This window comes from Bombyx mori, chromosome 7, assembly GCF_030269925.1.
Source record: "Bombyx mori chromosome 7, ASM3026992v2".
NCBI classification, from domain to species: domain Eukaryota; kingdom Metazoa; phylum Arthropoda; class Insecta; order Lepidoptera; family Bombycidae; genus Bombyx; species Bombyx mori.
Genome location: NC_085113.1, coordinates 6,326,138 through 6,354,037, shown reverse-complemented (window position 1 = coordinate 6,354,037; position 27,900 = coordinate 6,326,138). Strand labels below are relative to the sequence as shown.

The 27,900-nt window shown below is 34.9% G+C and overlaps 1 protein-coding gene across 10 annotated transcripts in view; it reads left to right on the top strand.

Annotated features, from left to right (window-relative positions):
• The window catches only part of LOC101740069 (microtubule-associated protein Jupiter), a 158,434-nt gene that overhangs the window by 100,977 nt on the left and 29,557 nt on the right, over positions 1–27,900 (top strand). The window contains exons 1-2 of one of the 10 annotated variants that reach the window (XM_038011968.1): positions 6,645–6,670; positions 25,449–25,490. The exons of the other annotated variants lie outside the window; for them this stretch is intronic. Of the exons in view, the coding sequence (XP_037867896.1) occupies positions 6,660–6,670; positions 25,449–25,490 (53 nt within the window). The 5' untranslated portion in view covers positions 6,645–6,659. Of the gene's footprint in view, positions 1–6,644; positions 6,671–25,448; positions 25,491–27,900 lie in introns of those variants that run through there. 10 annotated transcript variants of the gene reach the window in all.

Here is a 27,900-nt window from a genome sequence, read left to right as displayed (position 1 = left end):
TTGTTCTTTGTCTAGGTGTTCAAAATCTATATAATATGTATACATTAAAACGTGTATAAGTATGAATATCAATCTCTGGCTTCCATAGTACAGAAAATTCAAGTTTGGAGCCGGGTAAATGTTTGTGATATTGCATAAATTTTTTTACATTGTTACCACTGATACCACGAACTTATAGTTCGTTCTAGTTTAAAGGGTAGTACATATTTCACAGTTCAGTCGACATTCACCTCTGTTCTCAATATGACTAGAATAGTTTGTTTCCGGTGACCGCTTAAGGCCAGGCAAGCAATAAACTCTTTAAGTATACTCTAATTATACTTCAATTAGCCCTTTAGAAATTTCACAATCATTAAAACTCACCATCATGCTTTTCGACATACCTAAAAATTAGAACATACTTGATGATTTTTTTATAAAGTTCTAAGTGATGCCAGTCGAAAGTTTACACATTTCATTCGTGTTTGTTTGTTCTGCATTTCACGAAAATTGTTATTTGATTCCTTCACCACGATCACGCTTCATTTACTTGGACATGTGAAAGGGTATTTTTGACGCACGCACTCGCGCTATAGAGCAGTCACGTTGTTACAACTTTTCATTCGATGTTTGGTCTTTAAACTTTGAATCCTCTGTTATTAAATTATTCTGTTCATTAGGCGAGGAGTGTTTGGCCTTTTTTATTTAGATGGTTGGAGGAATTCACGGCCCACCTGGTGTTAAGTAGGTACTGGAGCCCATAGACACCTACAACGTAAATGCACCACCCACCTTGAGATATACGTTCTAAGGCCTCAAGTGTAGTTACAACAACTGCTCCACCCTTCAAACCGAAACGCATTAGTGCTTCTCGGCAGAAATAGGCAGGGTGGTGGTACCTACCCGAGCGGACTCACAAGAGGTCCTACCATCAGTAAACAAGTTTGGCCTTTTTTATTTATATGGTTAGACGAATTCACGGCCCACCTGGTTGGTGTTAAGTTGTTACCGGAACCTGTAGTCATCGACAACGTAAATGCCGCCACCCACTTTGAGACATCAGTTCTAAGGTCTCAGTTTTTACAGTACAAAGGCTGCCCCATCCGCAAAACCAAAACGCATTACTGCTTCACTCCAAAAATAGGCAGAGGGCTGGACTTACCCTTGCGAACTCACTCGACGTCCTACCACCAGTCATGGTCTCATTGAGGTTGTTTCTTAGCTCTTTCCGCTTCCAATATTTGGCGATTTTCTTATATATAACTTGACTTCCCTATTAATATTATTTAGGTCGCATTAGAATTAGCTCCGGATTGTTTTCCGGATTCTTTGTCAAAGGCCAAATGTTTCTAAGAAAGTTAACATCTGGCAGTCTGACAGTAGGCCAAAATAAACATGCAGACCACATAATATAAGACCAAAAATAAGTAAATAGATTTATTTTGACACTTTTTCGCTGGCACCTTTTTCCGTAACTTATTTTTTTTATTGCTTAGATGGGTGGACGAGCTCACAGTCCACCTGGTGTTAAGTTTACTTAGGTTACAGGTTACTGGAGCCCACAGACATTTACAATGTAAATGCGCCACCCACCTTGAGATATAGTTCTAAGGTCTCAGTATAATCACAACGGCTGCCTCACCCTTCAAGCCGAAACGCATTACTGCTTCACGGCAGAAATAGGCGGGGTGGTGGTACCTACCCGTGAAAGTTTTTACCATAATGTTTTAATTGTATAGATTGATGGACGAGCTCACATCCCACCTGGTTTTAAGTGGTTACTGAAGCCCATAGACATCTACAACGTAAATGCACGACCCACCTTGAGATATAAGTACTAAGGTCTCAAGTATAGTTATTTAGATACTCCTCAAAGGGGTAGGACATACTTAGTATCTCAAAAGTAATCTCATCAAACCTCAAGTTAAATGCGTAACTAATTAATAAATGTTTATAATTAATTAAAGATACAAAAAAATAAGAGATACGCGATTTCCCCTTATGTCGTACTAGCGACCCGCCCTCGCTTCGCTTCGGAAACATTAAAACACACATGAAACAAAAAAATAAATAAAAAATAAATAAATAAAAGTAGCCTATGTTCATCAGGGACAATGTCGGCTTCTAATGGAAAAAGAATTTTTCAAATCGGTCCAGTAGTTTCGGAGCCTATTCGAAACAAACAAACAAACAAATCTTTCCTCTTTATAATATTAGTATAGATATGATAATTGCACATCTGAGTAGTGACGATTTGCGTTCCTATCTATTTATTTATTCGTCTTTCATTACAACAGAAAATGCACAATTTATATTCACGCGTTTGTTCTTATGTAAATTTGATTATTTTTTTGCGTTCAATATTATTCCTTAACTCATTATAAGATGCCGTTGTTAATAATTAATATACACGAACGACCCGTTTCTAACGGAAAGCTGATTGAGAATAATAAAGTTTGAATAATTTGTATTAGAAAGTCATATGTTATGTAGTGATTAGTGTTTTGACATTTTATTTAATATGTTTATCTGCTTTAAGTTGTTTCTTTTATTGCTTAGATAGGTGGACGGGCGCACGGCTCACCTGGTGTTAAGTGGATACTGGAGACCATAGACATCTACAACGTAAATGCGCCACCTACCTTGAGATAAAGTTCTAAGGTTTCAAGTATAGTTACAAGGGCTGCCCTACCCTTCTAGGCTATTTTTGCCTCGAGGAAGTCTTGTATTCCGACTTGACGGTACCTGCCTAATACAGGTTCACAAGATGTCCTAAAACTATTTAGTATACTTTTTTTTGCGTGAATGAACGGGATAGATTTGCATTTATTTAGAAAAAAAATTAGATCCCTGAAACATTACGGTAATTATTAGTAGCCGCACTGGATATAATTATATAATTCATTAGTATCACTACATAGTATAAAACAAAGTCGCTTTCTCTGTTCCTATATCCATAATATGTATGCTTAAATCTTTAAAACTACGCAACGGATTTTGATGCGGTTTTTATTTTAATAGATAGAGTGATTGAAAGGGAATGTTTATATGTATAATAACATCCATTAAATAGTAGAGAAATCAATAATAAATTAGTTTCCGAAGCGAAGCGAAGGCGGGTCGCTAGTGTATTATAAGGTAACGACATGATCATAAGTTGATTAGGTCTTAATGTCCTTGATCTCGGTTCGGTAAGCTTTGACCGGGATCTCTGACTCTCGGGAGAAATTTCTTTTTTTCGGGAGAAATTAATTTTTTTACGGACCAAAAGCACGATATACGAATCCTATTAGCTAGTTCTATTGCTATTCTTGTCATAAAATTCGCTCATTAGTTTTGATTTTACGAGAGAGCCATTTGTTCAAGAATTGTAAACTTGGCCTTATATTGCTGCATTCATTTTAATACCGACAAACAATTACCTATTTAATAATAAATTTGCCATTTCTTCGTTTATCTGCGCCAATTAAAAGTTTATAAGGAAATGATTTAAATTAAGTACATATAAATAAAATTCGTGGCTTTTTTGTGATGCGCATTGTCATCATCACTTAAAGAATACGTCGCGTAAATCTCTAAAGTGCAGCAGTGAAAATGGCATTTAATTTTCATTATTCATAATATGCTTTATTGCGTGTTGCATTTTAATAGAACTTTTCTTTAAGGTTAATTTCTATCGGTCACATACGTATAGAATTATTCATGATTAAAATGCTGCTCTGATACTAATAGGTGTATTCTATTCTGCTGTGCTTACGATACAATAAAAGGCTTTAGAATTTCCACTCAAATCCTATATGCTTTTACGAGCTAGTAACTAGAATTGCAATGGTTAAGTTATTCTATTATACGTATCTCTCAATTAATTTAGTACATATATTAATTCACTTGTTTCTTATTCAAATAGTTTGTAGCTGTAGTTTACTTTAGGCTATTGGAAATTTGTAAGAAAAATATGGATGTGATTCAGAAAAAGAAGGCTTGCTCTTTTTTCATTTGTTTCATACCTTAATAAAGAAGTGGTTTGAAATTATGTGTTTTTTTCTAGTTTTTGATTAGTCTTAAAAGCAGTTATAATAATAAAATATAATATGTATATACGACATGGAAGGCGTAGTTACAGGCACTCTATATAAATCTTGTTATATTAAAATGCAGTTTATTATCCTTTTCATCTGATCTACTTAAGCTGTTTTTATTAGTTTCGCTGTGTTAGTTTGAAAGAGCGAGATAGCCTTTAAATACTTGTTTCAAATCGAAAATTTATGTCTCAAGATGATGATGGTGACCTTCACGTCGTGATATCCGGGGACTACGGTAACCACTTAAAACTAAGGGGGCAGTGAATTCGTACACTCATTTACGGCAATAAAAAAATGTCACGTTCTACATTTTTGGTGGTATAAATGTTAACAGTTTTAATTTTGATAATTGACTTTTTTATGTTGTGCTTGACGATACGTGCGCGAACTTTAGCGACGCTTTCATTATGCGCGCACTATATTATTATGAATGCACAGTATGCGGCACGTTGCATAGTCCTGCAATTTAATTTTATAACCCCATTGAGTGTTAAATGAATGAGACCGCCCTCCGCTCCGACATCTTTACATAATGGGGGTTGAATACGAAATATATTTTCCCTCCCACGGCCTACGATTTATCCCACGAGAATAGGTATTGTGCTTGTTTGGTGTTGGACGCTAGGAGAAATGTGATTATGCATTATGAATACGATAGTCATACTGCTTTTGAGTTCATTATATTATTGGAGTATTGTTTGCAAATTTGCAAATAAAATATTGCATGAATACTTTTGGAATTTACAATGAAATTATGTTACAGTATTGTATGGAATAATAAAGTATCTCTCGTGACACCATCTTGGTTAAATTATTAGGAAATATATTTCAATGATAAAGTTAAATCGTATTTTTGAATGTGAAAGGCTTTTTATCTACAATGAATGGTAACGTGTGAAATTATTTTACAATAACAAAAAACATTGTAAAGAAACAAAAAAGTCTTCACATGTCTAAATCCTCTTCGAATTGCTATTAATCAATTCTAATATTGTACAAATACAAACTGCACTAAAATTATAAAAACGAATACAAATATAATTTAAAAATTGTATATACATTCAAACAATCTTCAATGTAATTAGCGATCATTTGAAGTTTTTACTTCATAATATTTCTATAAAGTTTTGACCTCAATTTTTAAATACAAGTATCTTTTTGTGAAGGTAGTCGAGACTGTCTTACTGTCCACTATTGTTTGTTTAAGATGAATAGCTGTTTATATTGTGTGTTTTTTCTTATTTTTTTCGAAAAGGCTTTCTTTGCTGTGTCGAGTGAGTGATAGTAATTGCGTTTTGTTGGCTTTTTTTGCTTGTGAATAGTAAAGGTAATATTTTTACTAAAAGCCGCGACGTGCCCACATAGTAGGATTTGGACATGTCATTTGTTTTTAAAGTAATGGTTTTTACTAATAGCCGTATGTTACTAAAGGCGTGTGTTGTCGGCATTAGCATTTTTTAACTCTGTGGTTTTAATGAGTAAGGTTGTTTTCAGTCGGTATGAAAAAAAGTGTTTTCTTTCTATTATAATACGCTCTTTCTAATGTTATATGTTTTACGACCAAATTAAATATATACGATGAAATAATATTCATAAAAAATATTTCTTGTTATAAGTCACTAAGGAATAATACGGTTGTGACTAAAGTCGATCACATTTTTAATAATAAATTGGTCAATAAAATTCTGGTACTTAAATACTGTTCCTCCTTCTATTGTTCAGATGAATTGAGATCATCCATTGTTTTGTCAATAAACATTCTATTTAAAGACGTATGTACGTCTATCAAATTGCTTAGTCAGCCGTTTACTTTTTCAATATCTATGTTTTTCGAGTATTATGATGGCTGTTTGAAAAATGCTTTTAACGAAGTCTGTACATATTTATAGTCTAGTTAACTAATATGGTCAGTCTTATGAAAGAATTATTTCTGTTATTTTTTCTAAATTATTGTGGGCTTAAGTGGTAATTGAATTCCGTTGATTACCACAGCCCACATACAATGACTTGATTTATTTATCACGATATTGTCAAATTCCGATTTCATTTTGTTGATTTTTGAATGATGCATTCTAATGCATCTTTATGAAGTCGTCGTGGCCTAAAGGATAAGACGTCCGGTGCATTCGTATCGAGCGATGCACCGGTGTTCGAATCCCGCTGGCGGGTACCAATTTCTCTAATGAAATACGTACTCAGCAAATGTTCACGATTGACTTCCACGGTGAAGGAATAACATCGTGCAATAAAAATCAAACCCGCAAAATTATAATTTGCGTAATTACTGGTGGTAGGACCTCTTGTGAGTCCGCACGGGTAGGTACCACCGCCCCGCCTATTTCTGCCGTGAAGCAGTAATGCGTTTCGGTTTGAAGGGTGGGGCAGCCGTTGTGACTATACTGAGACCTTAGAACTATATCTCAAGGTGTGTGGCGCATTTACGTTGTAGGTGTCTATGGGCTCCAGTAACCACTTAACACCAGGTGGGCTGTGAGCTCGTCCACACATCTAAGCAATAAAAAAAAAAAAAAAAAAAAAAAAAAAAATAATGATGATTATTTTCTCTTTTCGCAGGTAAGGCATAGTTTAATAGCCGCAATGTGTCAGTGGTGAGTTCTCGTAAATATAAAGTTTCTAGACGTGTGTACACGTAATTTTCTCACGGTCATTCGAGGTCACCGTTCTGTATTATAGCGTTCTATAAAAATGTTCAGGTTTCACACATAAACATAGTTTTGTGTGAAACTATGTGTATAAAATATTAATCTGTGTATATAAAAGTTGAGGTGTGTTGACCTACGTATGAGCCCTATCGACTTCTGAAATGACTGAACAGACTTCAATGAAATTTCCAGAACATCATCGAATTGGTTTAGCGGCAGTGATTTTGTGAAGCTTAGTAACGATCGGATCAAAGTCAAATCTAAAGTGAGCCATCAAAACGGGCGGGCTTTGACTACTGCTTTATAAAATAGACAAAATGAGATTTCCGTATTTGTAAAAAATATTATTAAACACAGAAACTAAATTTTCGTAATATAGAATTAGGAGGCGTGGTTTAAAATAAAACAAAAACACATAAAGTCTGTGCTGTAAGTTTACGAAATTAGAAACCAATGATTTGGATTTAATTACTTTAAACGAATGACAAAGTAATATTTACAAAGCTTTTTATTAATACATACATACGTCATTTCACTTTAGATTTCCACATACATCAATCAAAAATATTTGTCACGTACAGTTAGGCACAACAGCGTAATGTCCAAATATATTCACGGTGATTTTAATGATTGTCTAATCAAAGACTTTATTTTTATGTATGTGACAAAACGTGTATGATGGATGGGTATGATGATGATGATTATCACGTAGATGGGTGAATCAGATTACGCCCTACCTGGTGTTTATTGGAGTCCATAGACTTCACAACGTGATTGCCGCCATTCGCCCTGAGACTTGAGGAATCTTAATTTTCTTAACAGTTACGCAAATTAGATTTTTTGCGGGTTTTCTAGTTTTATTAAATATCGTGGTAGTTGTCTGTGATCATATGTCAAGTACTTATTACGTTAGAATAATTTATGCCGCATCAGAACACCGGCAAAGTCGCATCGCTTGATAAGAGTACACCCGGCGCCTAATCCTTTCACGACGACTTTCAAATCTTATCGGATTCATTTGTAGTCATACATATGAATTTTTCCAAAATGGTAAAAGTTGTCATGAATCCGAATTGTAATCAACCTACGCGTGAAAGTACAAATTGCTTTATCTTAAAAGACAGAAATTTATTACATTCTATACGTCTTTAAAATATTTAATTTCCATAGATACATTTGAACGTTTTTGTTTTTAAGTGTACCGATATTATCTAGGCGTTTGTCTGTACCAACGTAAATATGCATAAATAATTTGTAGCGGCGTGTCGTAGTGTTGGCGATTGACGTGCGATCTGATTGGAATTGAGATGTGATGCTTTGATTCCGTGTATTTGAATGTTAAGTAGGTTAGTTAGGGATTGTACCACAATACTTGAATTCTGTGGGCGTGTCAGAAACTTGATATAACACAATTTATTTAGTTACTATCTTTAAAACCATCAATCGATCTTAATTCAGAAATTCTCAGAAAACAAAGAGTAATTTTGTCCTGTTTTGAGACGCGCAATAAGATAGTTTTCCAATTACAGAGCATAATGCGACTCAGTGACGCACAATGCCGAATTATGCTGAAGTTTAATTGGAACGTGAATTAGTTTTCAAATGCATCAGCAGAGTGCGCTAGGTTAGCACAGTTTTAATTAACATTGATTATTTCTAAGAAACTACGACGAAACGAAAGCCTTACAATTTTTTTTCAACATTAAATAATATTACTAACTATAATATAAACAAAATTTCGATCAATGACAACTTAAAGAAAAAACACTTGTCAATTTTCTGTCACTGAGTCGGTATCGATTGCGAGTATCACGCGAGAGCAGTACTTTTGAGAGTGCTCGATTGTGCGAAGCGTTGCTGTAGTTGGAACATTCAACGTTGAACATTATGCCGCATAATGCGCTCTTGTGCTGTAATTGGTAAACTACCTAAGTTATGAGTGATATTATGAATTTTATACGCCATCGTCGACGCCGTCAACTTGTGCGATAAAAGCGAAGTATGAAAGGTGTGGCTATCTCATCCATAAAACATATGACCATATCAGTCAGTCATAAGAGAAATACATCAAATCACTATTCTACGGTTGCTTTCAAAGCATTTCAAGTCACTAACCTGTATTTATTTATTACCGATATTTAAAATCCATGAACACATAAAATAGTAAGCTGTTTGGATAAATCGTTCCATTAGTTTGATCTCTTCGTAAACTCAAGTTAAAAACCAAATTATTTTTAACAATAACAAAAACCTTTTATTTCGTGTAATTTTTTTTGTGTGCTTAGATGGGTGGACTATCTTCACAGTTCACCTGGTGTTAAGTGGTTTCTGGAGACCATAGACATCTACAACGTAAATGCGCTACCCACCTTGAGAAATAAGTTCTAAGGGCTCAGTATAGTTACAGCGGCTATCCCCCTTCAAACCGAAACGCATTACTGCTTCACGGCAGACATAGGCGGGGTGGTGCTATTTGCCCGTGTGGACTCACAAGAGGTCCTACCACCAATAAATAAGCTAATTTTTTTTATCAAATTTAGATAAATAATTTTAAAGATAGTTTTATTAATTGAGTTTGATTTAAATTTCCTAGTTTCCTTAACTTTGTGTTTATTTTCATTTATGCACTCTGTGTATATATTGTATTTTGGGAAATAAATGTTTTAATCCTAATTACGATTATAAGGAAATATAATGGTTAGGTTTTTAATTAAATTCAGGTAGCTTGGTAGTTTAATGCTCCTCATATAACAGTAAAAACTTGCTAAGTCAACCGAGCATAACCGCTACAGTATTTAAAGATATCTCAATATTATAATGGCTTGTAAATGTTGCGTTGGTTTGAATGTCCGAAGTGTATCGTTACTTAGTATAATTTCTCAGCAGAAAGCGAATAATAATATTTATTTATGCAGCCTCGGTCTATGATGTTATAATAAAATAGAGTAACCAGTGCTATAACTGTACTTGGATGGTTAAACTCGGTTTCTGCTATAACATTGGCTCATTGACGGCGCGGACCAACTGCTACGGTTGTCGTTAGACAGTCTGGTCTCTTTCTATTTTGTTATTCATGTTTTACAATAATATTATCCATGAAAATATGTTTTTTTTATTGCCTATTGTAGGCAGACGGGCATACGGCCCATCACCACGGTGAGTAGTTACCGTCGTCCATGGACTTCAGCAAAGCCAAGCCGATGCCTAGCGTTGAGTACTCTCCACAAGCCTCGTTTGAAGAAGGACAAGTCATAGCGTTCGGGAAAGACCGTGGAGGGGAGCTCATTCCAAAGCCGGATGATACGTGGCAAAAAAGATCTCTGGAATGGCACTGTGGATGAGCGCAGTGGCTCCAGGTAGTATGGATGAACTATACTCCGATGGCGGGCGGTACGATAGTGAAAACGAGATGATGGAATCATCTCAAACAATTGTCATGTAATTGTACCGATATCTTTTAACAGTTAAATACAACTACATACATCGTCCAGTCAAATTGGCCCTATGCACATTTTTTTAGTTCATGGAACATTCTAGTTTTAATACTCACACTATAATAGAACGGGTTCGTATTATGATATTCACATTTTATTATAATCCGATATTTCGGCGCTGTTGCAAGCGCCACGGGTAGACTAATAATAACCGCTTAAAGTTTAATAGCGTGTTAAGCTTTTGATGTAGCCCCGTATCTCTTATGTTATGTAACAAATGACTAGTGTTACACTATGAATGAGCCATATAAAAGAAAATATCTAAAAAAAAGACGTGTGGCACTCGGAGACTGCCGCGGTAAAGCTATTGCAAAGCATTTTTTATCAACTTATACAATTACAATTAGACAATAATAATTTAATATTCAAACAATATTAAAAATAAGACCACGCTATATTTATAAACATTAACAAAAGCAAAACATTAACTGTCCCCTTCACACTCATAAGCTAGACCGCGTAAGAGAGAGATGGGCAGACTTTTCATGATGCTCATGCAGTGCGACGTCACGCCACGCGCTTATTCACAAACACTACACCAGCGCAAACTGTGAATGTGTTGAACGCGAGCTACATAAGTAGGCGTAGTGGGGTGTCAGGTTATTTTCGTTACGGAATTTCTTGATTCAGTAGCCGCGCTCAAGGCCCGCGATAGAAGCTATGCCATTGCTTAAAAATATGATTTCGTTAAACTTTTTTGTAGTTTGAATCGAAACAGTGTACAAAACTAGTTCGTTGTTTTCGTCTCAAGCGTTTCACAAAACATAAAACCTTTTGTACTATGTATACTACGATATATGTACATAAATATTTTTAATTTTATAGTTAATTGCCTATTCCATAACGTTTCCAATGGAGAACAGTAAAGATTAAAATATGCCCGTCTGTATCTTATCGTGCTTGTTATTACTGAATTTCAGTGTCTGACTTTACGACCTAGTAAAACGTTACAGATGGTGAAAAAAAAAAATATTTTTACGTCCTGAGAAAAACTCCAAGCAACGAAGCGTTCACACAATAAAATTCTTTATTTCGAACGCATTTGAAACGTTCCAATTCGTTACACTTTCTAACTACAAAATGACCTAATATCTATAGGGAATATAAACTTGGTGCATACAATAGGTCGTTGTTTCAATATTAATAGTTGCGCGTTCGTTCATACAGAATTTGGTCACGTATGAATTGCATCCTTTACACGAAATAACGGAATGTTTTATGGGCCACATTATGAATGTAATGTCTTGTCCGAATTTAGGACGACATTAATTGGTCACCCTTTCACTTGTGATAGGATGACGTGGATTTACGAAAAGAATTAGGACGGTAAGCGTCATTGGATAGCCTGCAGAATTAAGAAATAATATATTTTTATTGTTACAGTATTTTTAAACAGGTACTCTGTTCTTCTTCTCACTGTACTTTCCTTTTTATTTACATAAATGTAGAGTATATTGTATGTAGATTAGATTATTTATATAGCATGTGTGTCTCACGGAAACCTAAGACACACTCTTATTTAAATTTTGTAGTCATCCATTAATTTGATTACTTAATATTGTTTTAATTTTACTAAGGTCACGCAAACGGCTACTGAAGTGATCGAGATTTAATTTATCAAAGGTCATTGACACGAGCGAGTATTGACAGTGACATTAAAACATTTGACGAACGTCCCTGGGTAATAATAGTATTGTGTACAACAAAACGTCAACCTGCTATTGATATCAGTTCATTGTTGCGGCCCCCTCATCGTACATATTTGTTCGAATGGTGGATGAAAAATTTCAAAATCTGGAACCGTTCCATACGTTCCGTTACGTCGCAGGAATGTTTATTTTTGTTTTAATCTATTTACGGTTCGTTCGTATAGAATTTTGGGGTGTGACACAAAAATAGTAATCTGTTTTATATCACATTCAATCCAGGCATAGATTAGTTTCAGAACTATTAGATTAAATTTGTGACGCTCTATCCTTTGCGTTCGACGTTTTACAGAATGATTCAAGTAAATAAGATGTATTGATTTTTTATATCAAATTACTTGTATGCACGATATTAGAACAGTTTTTTTATTATTTTAATTTGTTAATTAGAGTTGCGCTCGGACAGGCATTTTAGTGTTAACACGATGCTTATAATAGAATAAACAATAATATACCTAATATTTTGGACGTAACTAAATTATTTTCCTGTTGTTTTCCCTTATTGCAATGTTCGATTTTGAATTTAATGCGATTCAAATTCTGCCAAAGCATTGCAATAACTACTAAACTAATTACACAGATATATGTTTTAAATTAGAAACTTTGCTTTGATTACTGGCCCACGATAATGATTATTTAAAAAAACAAATAAGTAAAGTTACAGTTAACGTGCATGTATTTACTAAGATTTGAATAAATATGGTGGGGGCGTTGATTCCACTTACACAGATACAATCTATAAATGGCCCACCTACCTTGATGTATTAAGTCAGAGTCACAAATTGTATTGGATTAAGGCCGCAGACAGAACAAGCCGTACGGGCTTGCAGCATTATCATCGTCATTGAGAATAGACGTCCACACAGTGCTCATCTATCTACATAAAAAAATATTTAACTCCAATACTAAAGAGCCGATTGTAGGCAGCGGCTTGGCTCTGCCCCTGGCATTGCTGAAGTCCATGGGCGACGGTAACCAATCCCCATCAGGTGGGTCGTGCGCCCGTCTACCCACAAGGGCAATAAAAAAAAAGTGCTCTAATAGCAAACCGAACTAAAATAAAGATCATTAATTTGTTGTTATCACCGATCCTTGATGAGTACTGAAAATTTGAAGTCAATCTGAAGTTGACGAAGCTTACCTACGCTGAGACATTATTCCGTTGTGTACATGGTCTAGTTAACGAAAGCGAGTTAATTATTAAAATGATATTTGTTTACTAGCTGGCCCGGCAAATTTGGTTTGCCATAAAAAATATTTCTAGAGAAGTTAAATAACCTAGATACCATCTGCCGGGCTGATTTGTGAATCTAAACCATACAGGGTGCCACCCGAAGGCATACAAAAATATAATTCAAATCGGTCCAGCCGTTTAGGAGGAGTTTAGTGACAAACACACGTACAGAAGAGATATGTTTGTCCTCTACGCGTTCATAAAACACACAATACGCTAGTGGCTCGTAGGTCTCCGAAGGCAATTAAAAACAGTATCCGGTCTGAATATTATCATGTAATCCTCTGATTTGTCGTTTGGATTTTTTGGAGAAACTATAAATAGGCAACGGACTAAACAGTTTGGTATACAATTTTCACTTCTGTTTATCAATCAGTGTTTTTTTAGATAGTAATTTATGAAGATCTTTATCGATTTTTTCGAAAGAATTTTAAGTACCAAACGGTAATGCTTAAAATGAATCGAAATTTTGTGGTGTCAATGATTATTGTAAAAAATTTTTTTGACCACTAGACGAGCACTAATGCACTTATTCGTATACAAGTTGAAGTTTCTGCTTTATCGAGTGCTACGATGATACCCATAATTCCTTATACAGTACCCAGCAATAAATATTACACATCGACCCTTAGAGAGAGACAGGCGGCTAATTCCGGCTCTATATATCGTTATTTTTGTCGCACGAAACAATAACGGCTCGATCACACACCACCCCTCTTGAACGACGTCTGACAAACGTCACATAAGTACTGTGCGATAGATAGAGGTAATAAATTCTCTACGAAGCCGAAATTAGCTGATTATCTATTTCCAATGTTCGATGTGCAATATTTATTGTTGGGTACTGTAAACGGACAAGTATCTAATCTATCGCAGTAAACAAGTAACTGAGCTTTTACATGCTTGTTAACATGTAATTTTAACATTATCGCGTAAATAGATAATGCTTATTCTATGTTGTGGTTCACATGGCGGCCGGCGCCGGCTGACATCGATACATAAATTTTATCTCACGATTCGATTCGATCTCTGTAATTACAATGAAAGATCGTCTTGCACTTAATTCGTTGACTTCCGACGATTACAAGAACGTTGGTTCGTTCGTTATTACGTGAAATTGATTTTATTGAGACGTAAGCCGATGTCCGTGAGATATTAAATGCTTAAGCACAATTACCCCATCAAGACGATATCTGTAATAAGCACGAGTTATCATCACTCATCATCGCACTGTGGTGAATGGCTTGACGGAGGTCTTTTAGAGACACCAGTTTTAATTTCGTTTGAAAATGTTTTCAGCTAAACATAAACTGCATTAAAACACTTTTACGTGTTTGCATTTGTTATAATAAAGTTGTAGATTGGAATGAAATTCGTACAACTCTCGTAAATCTAAAAAAAGATAAATAAGTAAATGACAAAATTCTCGCATAGCTAACATGAAAATTTTCAATTTAAGGGAAAAAAAGTGTGATTGCTACTTTACTGTTGTTTGAATTGGCTCGAAACAATGTAAGAAATGAGAATACGGAGCGCTAATCGGAGATGTCAATCGTTGTGTCGTCCCGACAGCTAATTAGGACAGTCGCGCAGTTCTATCAAGAGACGATCGTACAATGTTCCCCCGGTCAGGCCACCTTGCGACTCATACCACTGCGATAGCCGCATTGATTACCTGGAGACGATAAACCGACCAGTCATGATGAGATTCATCCCCAGTATTCGTGACGCGAATGGTGAATGCGACGTTTCTCTTGATACCGAAGCGAAGCAGCCGTCTCTCACTGTCCCCGGTTATCATGATCTGTGGAGTAGCGCTCCGTAATTTGCAATCACGCTCTCCGATTACTCGGGATTTTCTAATAAAGATATAAATAACTAAAAGTTAATTAAAACGCTTATCTGATACGTGTCCGATCGTGTCTTCCAGGCGGTCGTTATTTACAAAATTGAACGATTTATTGGAGAAATTCGAGCCGGGTAGGCATTTCGAGGTTTTGATTGATTTAGTGTCCCACGATGGGTCAGCCTGGTTTTGAATAATAGTAAGTCGTCTACTAAGAGTAAGATTATGTTATTAAAATACTCCTCGTGAATTAAAACAGACATACAAAATGAACCAAATCGATCTAACGTCTAATACGTCTTTGTAGTATTTTTTTAAAATTAACAGCTGAAAATAATAATTTGCAGATAAAAGCGGTAGTGATCTTTTTATAGTAAACAAGTTGACCCGGCAGACTTCGTGGTGCCTTAATCGATAAATAAAATACCTAAACTTTTGTATAAAATAAACTTAAAACAAACAAAAAGACACATCAAAGGAAAAACAAAATTGTTATTTTTATTTAATTCCGAGCATTTTCATATTTATCTACCTCTTAAACCTTCTCTGGACTTCCACAAATAATTCAAGACCAAAATTAGCCAAATCGGTCCAGCCTTTCTCGAGTTTTAGCGAGACTAACGAACAGCAATTCATTTATATACTTATATATAGATAGTTTTATAGTTTTTCACGTTGATTTTTCATCGTTCTGTGCGGAAATAAGACGCCATTCGTTCTTCCGCTGGTGCAAACGTGATGCGCTTGTGTCGCCAAATGAGTGCAATTCTCACGAGGTTCCGTGTAGGCGATGCGATGGCTTTTAAATGACGTTACCACTGAGGGCTGGGTGTTATGTTTGGCTAATTGTAATTTAATGTTTTTGCTAGTCCTTCCTTGTAATTTTGCGGTCAAAATAGGACAGTTTATAATTCGAAATTAGTAGTATATACTTTTGTTTATATATATGTGGGTATACTTATCACGCATCGAAAGAAACCTTTTGCTAGATTAGAATTAAAAACGAAAGGAGATCGTTTTAAAAATTTCGCATTAAAAAATGATTCGATATTCAAACAAAGCGTTTTGTTATTCAAAGACCAGTCACGATATAAGCAAATCAAAGATTTCACTAGATCGAAGATCGTGTTCGTGACACTTCAGAACATTGTCTATGAATAATAATTGTTTTTGAGACCATCGTGCACTCTTGCACTTATGTAAGAGGAGAAAGGTGTATTTAGGGGTGGGTTATGCAATTAAAGAGAACTAGAGGTCCCGCAGTAGTCGAAATTCGACTATAATTAATTAGAATTGTAAGTTTGTACACTATTTATGTAATTAGTTTTCAAATGCATCAGCAGAGTGCGCTAAGTTAGCACAGTTTTAATTAACATTGATTATTTCTAAGAAACTACGACGAAACGAAAGCCTTACAATTTTTTTCAACATTAAATAATACTAGAGGTCCCGCAGTAGTCGAAATTCGACTATAATTAATTGGAGTTGTAAGTTTGTACACTATTATGATGTATTTATACTTCTATAATCACAAATTTCGCCAAGACTACACTATAAAAAATATTAACAAAGACAAACAATATTTAATCTATTCTCAATTTGACAACAGACGTCAAGAAAAAAAGTTTGACAATAAATAGTACGCATACGTGTGTGCGTCAAATACATGGTATGTAGTGTGTGTAATGTTTTCTTTATTGATTTAATGTATCTTTTATGCATTATTTAGAAAAAATATTAGCATTATGCACTTCTTCTCTATATTCTCTATAAGTGTGAGAAATTTCATACTCCTCCGTCCGCGTAATTTTCCTAAAAAGGGATACAAACTTTTTGCTTCACGTATTAATATTTATAAATATAGATAGGTAATTCCATCATTACGAGTTCGCATTTTATTTCGAATAAGATGCATAAATTTAACTACAACAATTAATAGATTATTAGAGTGATTCCTATCTTCTTTAAAGGTAATCTCCATTTGAGTCAAAGTTTGATATTACAAAATGGTACAGTAAATTATTTATTGCAAACATTCGGTTTTATTTTTTATTAACAGCCTCAATAAAATGAAGTTGCCAACTTCCTGTATTTGATACGAAACGAATCAAGAATTGATTGTAAAAACCCGACGATAACCAACGCCGTCGAAGATCACATTCAGTTGAACACCAAAAAATACGTCCACTTTCCACGCGATTTTAATATTTGTTGATATAAAACCAGAATATTATGAGCGAGCGTCAGATTTTGTATTTCGCTTTTTTGTCAGGTGTCGAAGCGTTCAAGCTAGACTTCGTATATAAAATATGTGTTCGCTGCGATGAAAATAATGATTAAAAACCTCTTAATGTAAAATTACACGGCTCGTTCGTTATACGAGCTATCTAAAAATTTTTTTGCTAGCAAACTGCCAATTTGCTATGGACAGTAAACGTTGGTAAACAGTGAAAGTACAAAGTGTCCACAAATAGACTATAATTGCAGGATAGACGTTATTTAGCAAAAAAAATAATAATATAATAATAACGACACTCAATGCAAAAAACTTTCTCGATTTCCGTTCACTTTCGTTTTGTAAGAAATATTTTGTATTCAATGACGATACAACTGTATGACAAGCAGTTTTATAATGGATGAATTGCGAAATCCGAATGATTGAGATGTGAATCCACTTTAATGGCCCGAAACTAATATACATAAGCCTTCTTATGCTACTTATGAGATAGTAAAGGCCTAATTCGGTGGGCCATTGTGTTAATAATGTGAAAGTTTCTCAAAGTTTACGTTGGTCGCGGGGTCGTCGGGTTACATGTCAGATATATTTAGGGTATATTCCTCGATAGAGTTTTTGTCGATTTGATGAATCGACGTTTTTTTTTCTCCTTTTAGACGGATAGAAAGCTCTTGAATTATTACAAACTGCCTTTGAATTTCTAAGATGGAAATTAAAATCAAGCGAAGAAACTTTTAAGAATCTTTGAAACGCTTTAAGGGTCGTGAACGTTTTAGAATTATAACGTCTGTTTGTAGTATTGAAATAACCGCTTTTTACTACATGAATATGAATATATATACGGTACATACACCAAAATAACATTTTTTACAATTTTTGTCTGTCTCTCTGTTTGTTCCGGCTAATCTCTGGAACGGCTGGACCGATTTTTTTATGAGACTTTCATTAATAGGTAGCTGATGATATAAGGAGTAACTTAGGCTACTCTTTTTAGACTAGCTTCGCCCCGCGGCGTCACCCGCAGTTATTGTCGTACCGTGCGCAACATGGCGGGCTTCGCCTATCAATAATAAAATTTAATGTTTTCGAAGCGAAGCGAAGGCGGGTCGCTAGTATATTAATAAGAATAGAATGTTTGTCTTTAATGTTATTTGTCTATAGTGTAGTCTTGGCGAAATCTGTTATTATAGAAGTATAATAAATATTATTTGACAATAGAACCATAGTAATGACCAAACTTATAATTCCAATTAAGTAAAGTCGAATTTCGACTACAGAGGGCACCACTAGTATAAAAAAAATTGTAACACGGAAAATCGAACCGGCACGCGCTCGTGTCGGGGTCGTCAACACGTGTCGGAAATAGACACGTTACAGCCAGCGGCATGTATATTATTGGTACCTAATTATAGTGGCGACACATGTGCATAGGAAGATTGCATCGTTCACTAGCATCTGTTCAAATATTTTGATGGGAACATAAAGCTCTTCAAGTCTGCTTGTCCGCTGCTACATAGGTATTGTTCTAATTATTCAAATATTAGTTTTTTTCATATTTTGCACTAGCTGACCCGAAAGACTTCGTAGTGCCTCAATCGATAAATAAAAGACCTAAACTTTTGTATAAAATAAACTTAAAACAAACAAAAGGAATCCGTCCGACGGGGACACATCAAAGGGAGAACAAAATTGTTATTTTTATTTAATTCCGTGCATTTTCATATTTATCTACCTTTTAAACCTTTTTTGGACTTCCACAAATAATTCAAAATTAACCAAAATTAGCCAAATAGGTCCAGCCGCTCTCGAGTTTTAGCAAGACTAACGAACAGCAATTTTATATATTTTGCATTAGATTTTTTCGTGTCTGAGAATTCAGAGGGTATGTAAGATTTTCAGTTGATTTACTTAATAAGTAGACGTTGTAAAAATGTGGAAACTGCTTTACGTAAATTCCGTTTTAGAGTAGAAAAGAAAAATCTGGTTTTATTTTCAAATTAACATTAATAGATCACCGTCAAAATCAAAAATCAAAATGATCATCATCATTTTGCTATTTCATTGATGATTCGATCAATGACAATGTTGGATGCAAACTGGAAATTGATAATTGTGTTTTTTTTGTGTTCAATTTATCAAAGAACATGATAGTTTTGATGATCCATTTATCCATAAAATATGATTGTTATAAACGGAATTCTTCATACAATAAACAGTAGTGTAGGTTTGTGTTTTGGAAGAAGAATAGCTGGTGCCAGATTGTTTGTTGTAACTTGTACTATCTTTCTACCTGTTTCGGTTTGAAGTTCGTAATTGTCATTATACTTAAAGAGGCATTCGCGTTGTCTTATCTATGAGCTCCGGTAGCCACTAAGATGGGTAAGTTCACCTCGCTTACTCGCATAGTACCTAACACAAAAAGAAGAACCATTGAAATTTCTTTAAGTAACACTTCATTTATGCTCATTATATCGCATATTGATAAGAAAACCATCATCACTATACGAAAAAATCTGTTTGTTTACCTCTTCGCGAAAAATAATACGTGTTTGCAAAAAAACCTGTTATCGTTCCACTAAAAATAAAAAAACAATTCTTTATTTATTTATTTGGCTCACAATACACATCACAAGCTAAAAAGATACATAAAAAAACACAAGTAAAAAGAAACAAGGTCTGGCTTGCAACATAAGCTATGTGCGCATGACAAAACAAGACTTAATGCTGAATTTGTAAAACAACGTTCCTTACAATTACGACAAAACAACACGATAACGAAAACTAATCTAACTTATAATGTAAGGGAAAAAAAAATTATTCACATTATAATACATTAAACAATTACATTAACCTACCTATTACCAACGTGGAGGATACCCTTGAACATTTTTGGTGCAAAACTAGTCAATATAGGTTTATAAAACTTAAAACAAAACAGCTTTTCGGATAGTTTCACTCTTCTTACTAATGCGTGCGATATAATATAGATATATTTTTGTTTGGGCATATAATTTTTTATTCTTCAATAAAAATTATTGAATGTTACGACGTACTTATTATAGTTATTGACAAAACGAACGCAGCTGGGCGGTGCCTGGCTCCGCTATGAAAAAATGCTGTAAAAACCTCGAAAACCCTTTGCATGACCGAGCCGTGTCACGAGATATGAAACCAAGCTAAATTCGATTTGTGAACGAGAATAAAACTAAGTTTGGAATGATATGAACTATTTCATAAAAACAATTCTTTTATAACTTTTAGTTTATAAATTGTTTTCCCTGCTAGACGAAACAATACGAGGGAGTCCGTATAGAGTCCCTTCTTTATGTCGCGTGAAAATAGTGTTTTTGAATCACTCGTAATTAACATCACAATTAAAACAATAGGAGTTTTATTGTTGTTGCAGCAGCTTACATAGTTTTAAGTTTATACACTTATTATTTTCTTTGTCTTATGTATTTTCCGCGGTTATAAAAAAAAAACTCGTGTCACAGACTATCTTCTTTTTTCCACCTCTCGTGCGTTCCGGCTTACGCATCATAAAAAAGGTGCGTTCTTAAACGCCACAAATATATATGCCGCCATCAATCTCAAGGTTTAAGTTAATTTTGCAAGAGTTTTAATGTAACTGCAGTCCGGTTTTTTATTCCTTCGTTTTGGATGTCATTTGTTAACACTAATTTCATTTAAAAATCGATGTATACTAGACGATTTGAGATCCGATCTAATCGCATTACTGAATACCGGCAAACCGGATTTTTACATATTTTCATTAGGCTATATATAGACTTACATCTCGTAATTATTAAAATTTATTATAATTCTCCAATATATTAATTCGTAATTACACTATGCATAAAAACACATTTAAACTAATGCATATACTCACTTCCGATGTCAAAATATATTAAGTATGGATAAACTTTAACATAAAAATAAATTCATTAATTTTTTTTAGTGATTCTTGAAAATATCAACCTTCGAGTTGTTTCATACTAAATTTATTTCGATACTTTTTTGAAAGAAATCAAAATTTTGCGAAAACGTGACAGGTGTAGTTTTTTATGTAAATTGGCTCTTATATCTCATACTAATTTATGCATTTTGAGCCTAAAAACAAATTTGAAACGTGAAACAAAACCCAGAAAAACACAAATAAGCGTCATACTTGAATATCGGTCGTTCTAAATTATATTTTAACAATGACCGATTTTGTATATTCCGCTGTAGGTAGGTAATGTTGTGACATCGCATCTGTGTTAATAAGATTTGAATGAAAATTACGAACAAATTTACACTTCACACTTTCAGTACTTAGTACGCAGTACAATATTATTGTCAATTACTGAGAATCCGTTGTTTGTTCTCTTTTTAAACATCGTTTACTTTCAATAGAGATAAATCATTCTAGAACATTTCTAATCCTTTGTAATAAAAAATGAAAATTCTTTGAAAATCCTTATCTATATTACAATTTTTTTCAATCTAGTTTTCTCCTTCGTAATATTCCTCATTGCGATAATATTCCTTCGTTTTATCTAGTGAGTTTTTTTAAGTTTCATTCTTTTTATTATAACAGTGAAACTAGATCACGATCAGATGTTCTTTGATTCGCTAAACTTTCCATGACGTCATTCAGGTAAAACCCGCTAGACTGAATAATTTGAAGGCTGAAAACGCCATGAATCGTCCTTGAATAAGCCATATAGTTCAGGCCGTTAGTACACGAACTGGTGCCAAGTAATCCATCAGCGCTGCCTTTTAGTGTGTGTTGATGTCAAGCTATGAAAGAGGGGTTATCACTAATATACAGGTAAGTTTGAATTAGTTCATGCTTAACGATTCTATTTGATAAATGCCGAAAAGTATTTGCAGGGGATTAATTAGTAGTATGGTTAAATATGCGTAATAATCTATACGCCGTCGTGGCTTAAAGGATAATGCGTCCGGTGCATGCGTATCTAGAGATGCAACCAATTTTTCTAATGATAGTTCAAATGTTCAAGTCTAAATGTAAAAGTTAATTGCTTACTTTCCTTCTTTTTTCTAGATAGAATTTTACCATTGAAATGAGTTCACAGCCCACACGGTATTAATTGGTTACCGTAGCCTATGTCACAATGTTGAGAAATAGGGATAGAAGATGGATAGATGGATGGATGGATTACATATAAAATTTGGAGATTTTTTTAGGTTACAATCTTATTTCTTTATTTTGGAAGTAGTTTATGAACTAATATCAAGCATATACGGATTAATTTTGAAAAAAAAAAGGTCACTATTGCTATCCATCTATCCACTTGACCACAATGATTAATCTCATTGATCACAACGACGATTCAAAACATCATTTATTAATAACAGTTACTTTTTAGGGCAACCCTACACTGTGGCGGCAGTTTAAATCAGTCACAAAGCGTCGATGTCTCTCTGATGCTTGTATCCAGTCGAAATGTTACGGAGATCGTAAACACTACTGTCAGGGCACCGTGAAAATCAAATTCGTATAGGATCGCCCACTGATACGGAATATAAATCGAAATACGCACTCAACAATTGTTCACGATTGACTTCCACGGTGAAGGAATAACATCGTATAATAAAAATCAAACTCGCAAAATTATAATTTGCGTAATTACTGATGGTAGGAACTCTAGTGAATCCGCACGGGTGGGTGCCACCACCCTGCCTATTTCTGCCGTGAAGCAGTAATGCGTTTCGGTTTGAAGGGTGGGGCAGCCGTTGTAACTATACTGAGACTTTAGAACTTATATCACAAGATGGGTGGCGCATTTGCGTGATAGATGTCTATGGGCTCCAGTAACCACTTTACACCAGGTGGGCTGTGAGCTCGTCCACCCATCTAAGCAATAAAAAAAAGTGCCATGTGCTATGAAGAGGATTCTTTGTTCAAAGCCTTTCATTAGTAGCCTATTTTGATCAGACTAGAATGTTCATTTTTATATCATTTAAGCACTATATTTTTATCGCTTTTGAATGAAGATAAAACTCGTGGAGAGTTCCTTAATTGAATTAATGCAAAATATGCAGCTCTCTAAATAGTACTTATTATACTTGGGAGCTCTTTTAATTGGGCTGATTTATTAGGTAAAGCATCAAACATTATGCCGTTTGTGTTTTTCCATCGGTTTTATAACGTCGACTAAATTATGATGGTCTCTTTGTAACAGACTATGCATATACATACATAACAGAACGTGTATTGTCTTTTTAATCTTTAAGTAAACGTAAATATGGAGATAAATCTCCAATATTCTTCAAGTTATAGTTCAAAGTTTTTATAGTATACAAAAGGCTTTAACCAGCTGTGTGGTAGAATAATGTCTGTTTAAATATTTCAAGTCGTACTAGTGCATTTGAGCTAGCAGAACAAATTTATACAGCTGGTACTAGTTACGTGCTGCACTTACTTAAACCGCGTTGCTCATACTTTTTTGTTTAAGGTAGTGGTTCTCAAACTTATTTTGCCTACTGCCCACTTTGAGAATAAATTTTTTTTTAGCGCCCCCCTTTTTTTACCTACCTAGTGCCCACAAGGGGGCGTTATCGCCCACTTTGGGAAAGGCTGGTTTAAGGTCTGATTTCGTTTTCTAAAATAATACAATTATTCCGTTCCCATAACTCCACGTATTTAGTTTATTACGCTGTCAGTAGCTATATTCTGCTTCGCTTCATGACATTAATAGTTGTGTATGTTTGTGTCTGCCTTAGCATCGAACCGAGTGTCGTGAATGCATTTAAAATGTCCGTGTAATTACATTAAATACACTCGGTTGAGCTAATTATGAACGATCCAATAATTATTTCACACTTTCACAATTAGAAAAATCAAACCGTCGTAATCGATTATTGTTTCGACTTCCCTTGACTTAAGCTTAACTTAAGCTGACGGCAATTCACAATCACTAGCTAACCTGTCTGTACGCTTTTTGTTGTGGCTGAAAATGTGAATCCAAAGCATAATCTCTTTTTCGACTTCAATTCAAATTTTAAAGCATAATCTGTTTTTTTTATATCGAACAATTATCGATTTCGTTTGCATTCAGACAATGCTAAATAGCCCTCTTCTTTTCGTTTTTGCTTATCGCGAACAAATCTCGTATTTTGATTGTCAGATCAAAAGAGTTCTGCAATCGTTGCAACCTACATTCTACAATGAAAGTAATTTTGCAGGCTCATTGTTAGAATCCGTGTATAAACAATTGTCTTCGACGATAACTTTGACCCTGGCCGAAAACAATAAACCTGTGTCAATATGTTTGACGTAATTAATTTTCTGACAACACCACCATCGAAAACGGTGTCGAAGGTTGTTTTTTTTTTTAATGGTGAGCAAATTTTCGATTCCGGTCATCGGCTTTTTATCTTGTTTTTTTTTTCATTGGAATGTGATTCAGAGCGAGACGTGTACGGTACCGTTTCTCGTGTCGTGCTCAGTGGCTGCTTACTTGATGATTAGCTGGATCCGAGCAACCAGAACACTGTATAATGAGGTTATTGTAATTATGCACTTCCATTGTGCGATACCTACATGTTTTAGCGAACTAAAATAAGACTTTACCGATAACTGTAAATCGCGTGTCGCTGTTTTTTTTTTTTTATTGCTTAGATGGGTGGACGAGCTCACAGCCCACCCGGTGTTAAGTGGTTACTGGAGCCCATAGACATCTACCACGCAAATGCGCCACCCATCTTGAGATATAAGTTCTAAGGTCTCAGTATAGTTACAACAGCTGCCCCACCCTTCAAACCGAAACGCATTACTGCTTCACGGCAGAAATAGGCAGGGTGGTGGTACCTACCCGCGCGGACTCACAAGAGGTCCTACCACCAGTAATATTGGCATAGAGTAGAACTCCTTTTCAATATTAATGTACAACTATGGTTATCGTGGCACTTTAGTATCAATTGGCTTTCTGCGGGTGTATTTACTACTACTACTATATATACAGCATTTACAGATTTTGACGTACAGAAATAGTTTAATTGATTACCTAAAGTTTTAAATGGCAATTATCATAACTTACTAGGTGAGCTGACAGATCATCTTGATTAATGAAGATTTTAATGAACTTGCCACTTTCACACACCTATGTATAATGTATGAAACAGATTCTTTTTCTTTGTTTCAACGCTTTGTGCGTTCTAGATTACCTTCTAATTCGTATAATTTTTATTCTTTTACAGGTACGTTCAAAAGTCATCAGGGTACAAATCTCAAGAGTTTTGGTATGTAGAGAAAGTGGTTCCGGCGAAAACGATAACGTTTTGAGCCGTGAGAGATATGCTGTGGTTTTCGTCCGCTACCAACCGCCATGTTGGCTAATATTTTAGTCGCCTACAGCAATGGTCTTCAATTATTAGTTGAAGTTCGATGTGCGATAACACAGCGGCAGGTTTTCACGAACAAGGCCGGTCTCATTCACGTGTGGGTTTAATTGATAGTTACAAAATAAATGACGGTCATCAATCAATTTGATCTCTCTAAGTGCGGTTATCGGTAATCATTTAACGCGTCTATTTGAAATGTTTAATGCGATGTTTAATTAAAAGAAATTGAACGTATTTACGAATTAATTCGATACGGATGTTTGTAGTTTTCTTTTATCTTTTTTATTGACCATTTAAAGAACGAATTAGCTTACTTTACAGCAACAACAAAACAAAAAAAAAAAACTAGTACAGCTTATAATAAATCCAGACATTTCGTAATATAATAAACCTACATTGTATGTGGGACATCATTAATTAAAATTTAGCGTGCTCACGATATTTCTGTTACTAAAAAAAAATAATCTGCGAAATAGAAATAGAATACAAATATTCGACTTAATGAATATTACGAACGCGCTCATTGTCGTGCGAATACATGTTAACATGCGAATCCGTTAATGGCTTCTGCGTGTTTATTATTATTAATTTTTTTTTGCAATCACAACCGTGTTACGTGTTTATGAAAAGAGCAGGATCTAGTTTAGTTTTAAAATTGACCGCTTGTTAGTTTTTGAAATGAAAATTCTTTAGGCGTGTTGGGAGAAAATTTAACTCGCGACAGATTCGTTACGGCTAGAGAGAAAAAATACAGCTTAGGCAGAGCGAGAGTGAGAAAAGAGACAGAGCGTCTCGCGAACCACTCGACCGTGAGAGAGAGATAGGACAGAGCGAGCCAGGTCGTTTCTCTTATACGCAGCATTCCCTATTACAATAGAAATTTGATTTAAGGATGAAAAAGTAAAAAACCACGATACTGCACACCGCAAAAGAAGTTTCACTTCTTTTACATGTTTCAAGCTGCACGCGTACCTTTATTTTAACTTGGTTACGTCGTAACTCTACTGAGACCTTAGAACTTATATCTCAAGGTGGGTGGCGCATTTACGTCGTAGATGTCTATGGGCTCCAGTAACCACTTAACAGCAGGGGGGCTGTGAGCTCGTCCACCCATCAAAGCAATAAAAAAAAAATCGTTAGATACCTACAAGTTTTTTTAGTACAATTAAATATTAATTTGCTTCGTCATTTGATACGAATACAATACGAAAGCCTCTTGAATTTTGAGAGATACAGTGTACGCTGTATTCACAGGACTGGCTATTCTATCAAACGGAACGCGTGAATGTTTTGTCACAGATATTGTTAGGCCGATGGGGGAGTACAATCACCAATTCGACTCCCGCATTTATGATACACTTTCGTGAATTATATTTACCTGTTATTGCTATTTATATTTGAAGCTATAATATAATTCAAATTTGACGGATAAAATTTTAAGTCATCTGCATAATGAAATTTGTAAAGTTATGTAGTATATGTATAGAGTATAAGCGATTTCTTGATCATTTGCTTGTCTATGTCACTAGAACTACACAATTGATTTTCGATTATCGAATAAAGTAACTAGTCTAAATATAGAATTGGTACGTCCTCAATTTAAGGAATGTCGAAGCTTGGGAAGCGCTTGGATATAGCGTGTAACTACACGAAACCACGATCGAGCTAATGGCAGTAGACCTGTGTAATTATGACTGAATAATCTCAACAACTTTCTACACGATGCGACGTGTTGCGGTCACGGGTCAATCTGCGTGCACATTTTAAGCAGAGTTCACAATTACCAATTTACATTCTAACCAGCCACGGATTGCGTATGTATGGTAACGTGTAAAATGAACTTTAGAGGTTTTCTTTGGTTTTTGAGAGTCGTCTACTTTTACGGTTTGACGTCGCGTTTTTTTTTTTATTGTCATTATATATTATTATGTACACTAGCTTTTACCCGCGACTTAGTCCGCGTGGAATAGTTACTTTTGCGTATAACTAAATATAGCGTAAGCTCTCATAAGGGAAAAATACCCCGATTTTGAAACATTCTTTATTGGTACTCCACTTGGTCCTATTAGTCCTATTGGCCTTAGCGTGATGTTATATAACCTATAACCTTCCTCAATAAATGAGCTATCTGATACTGAAAGAATTTGAAAAATTCTTTTATTAGCGATTAGCGCATTCAAACAAACAAACTCTTCAGCTTTATAATATTAGTATAGATGAATGCTGTTATTTCTGACGTTTCTAAAACTTTATGATTTTCGTAGTCACGGACCACTGCAGGGTATATATACTTAATTGTCCTACGTTT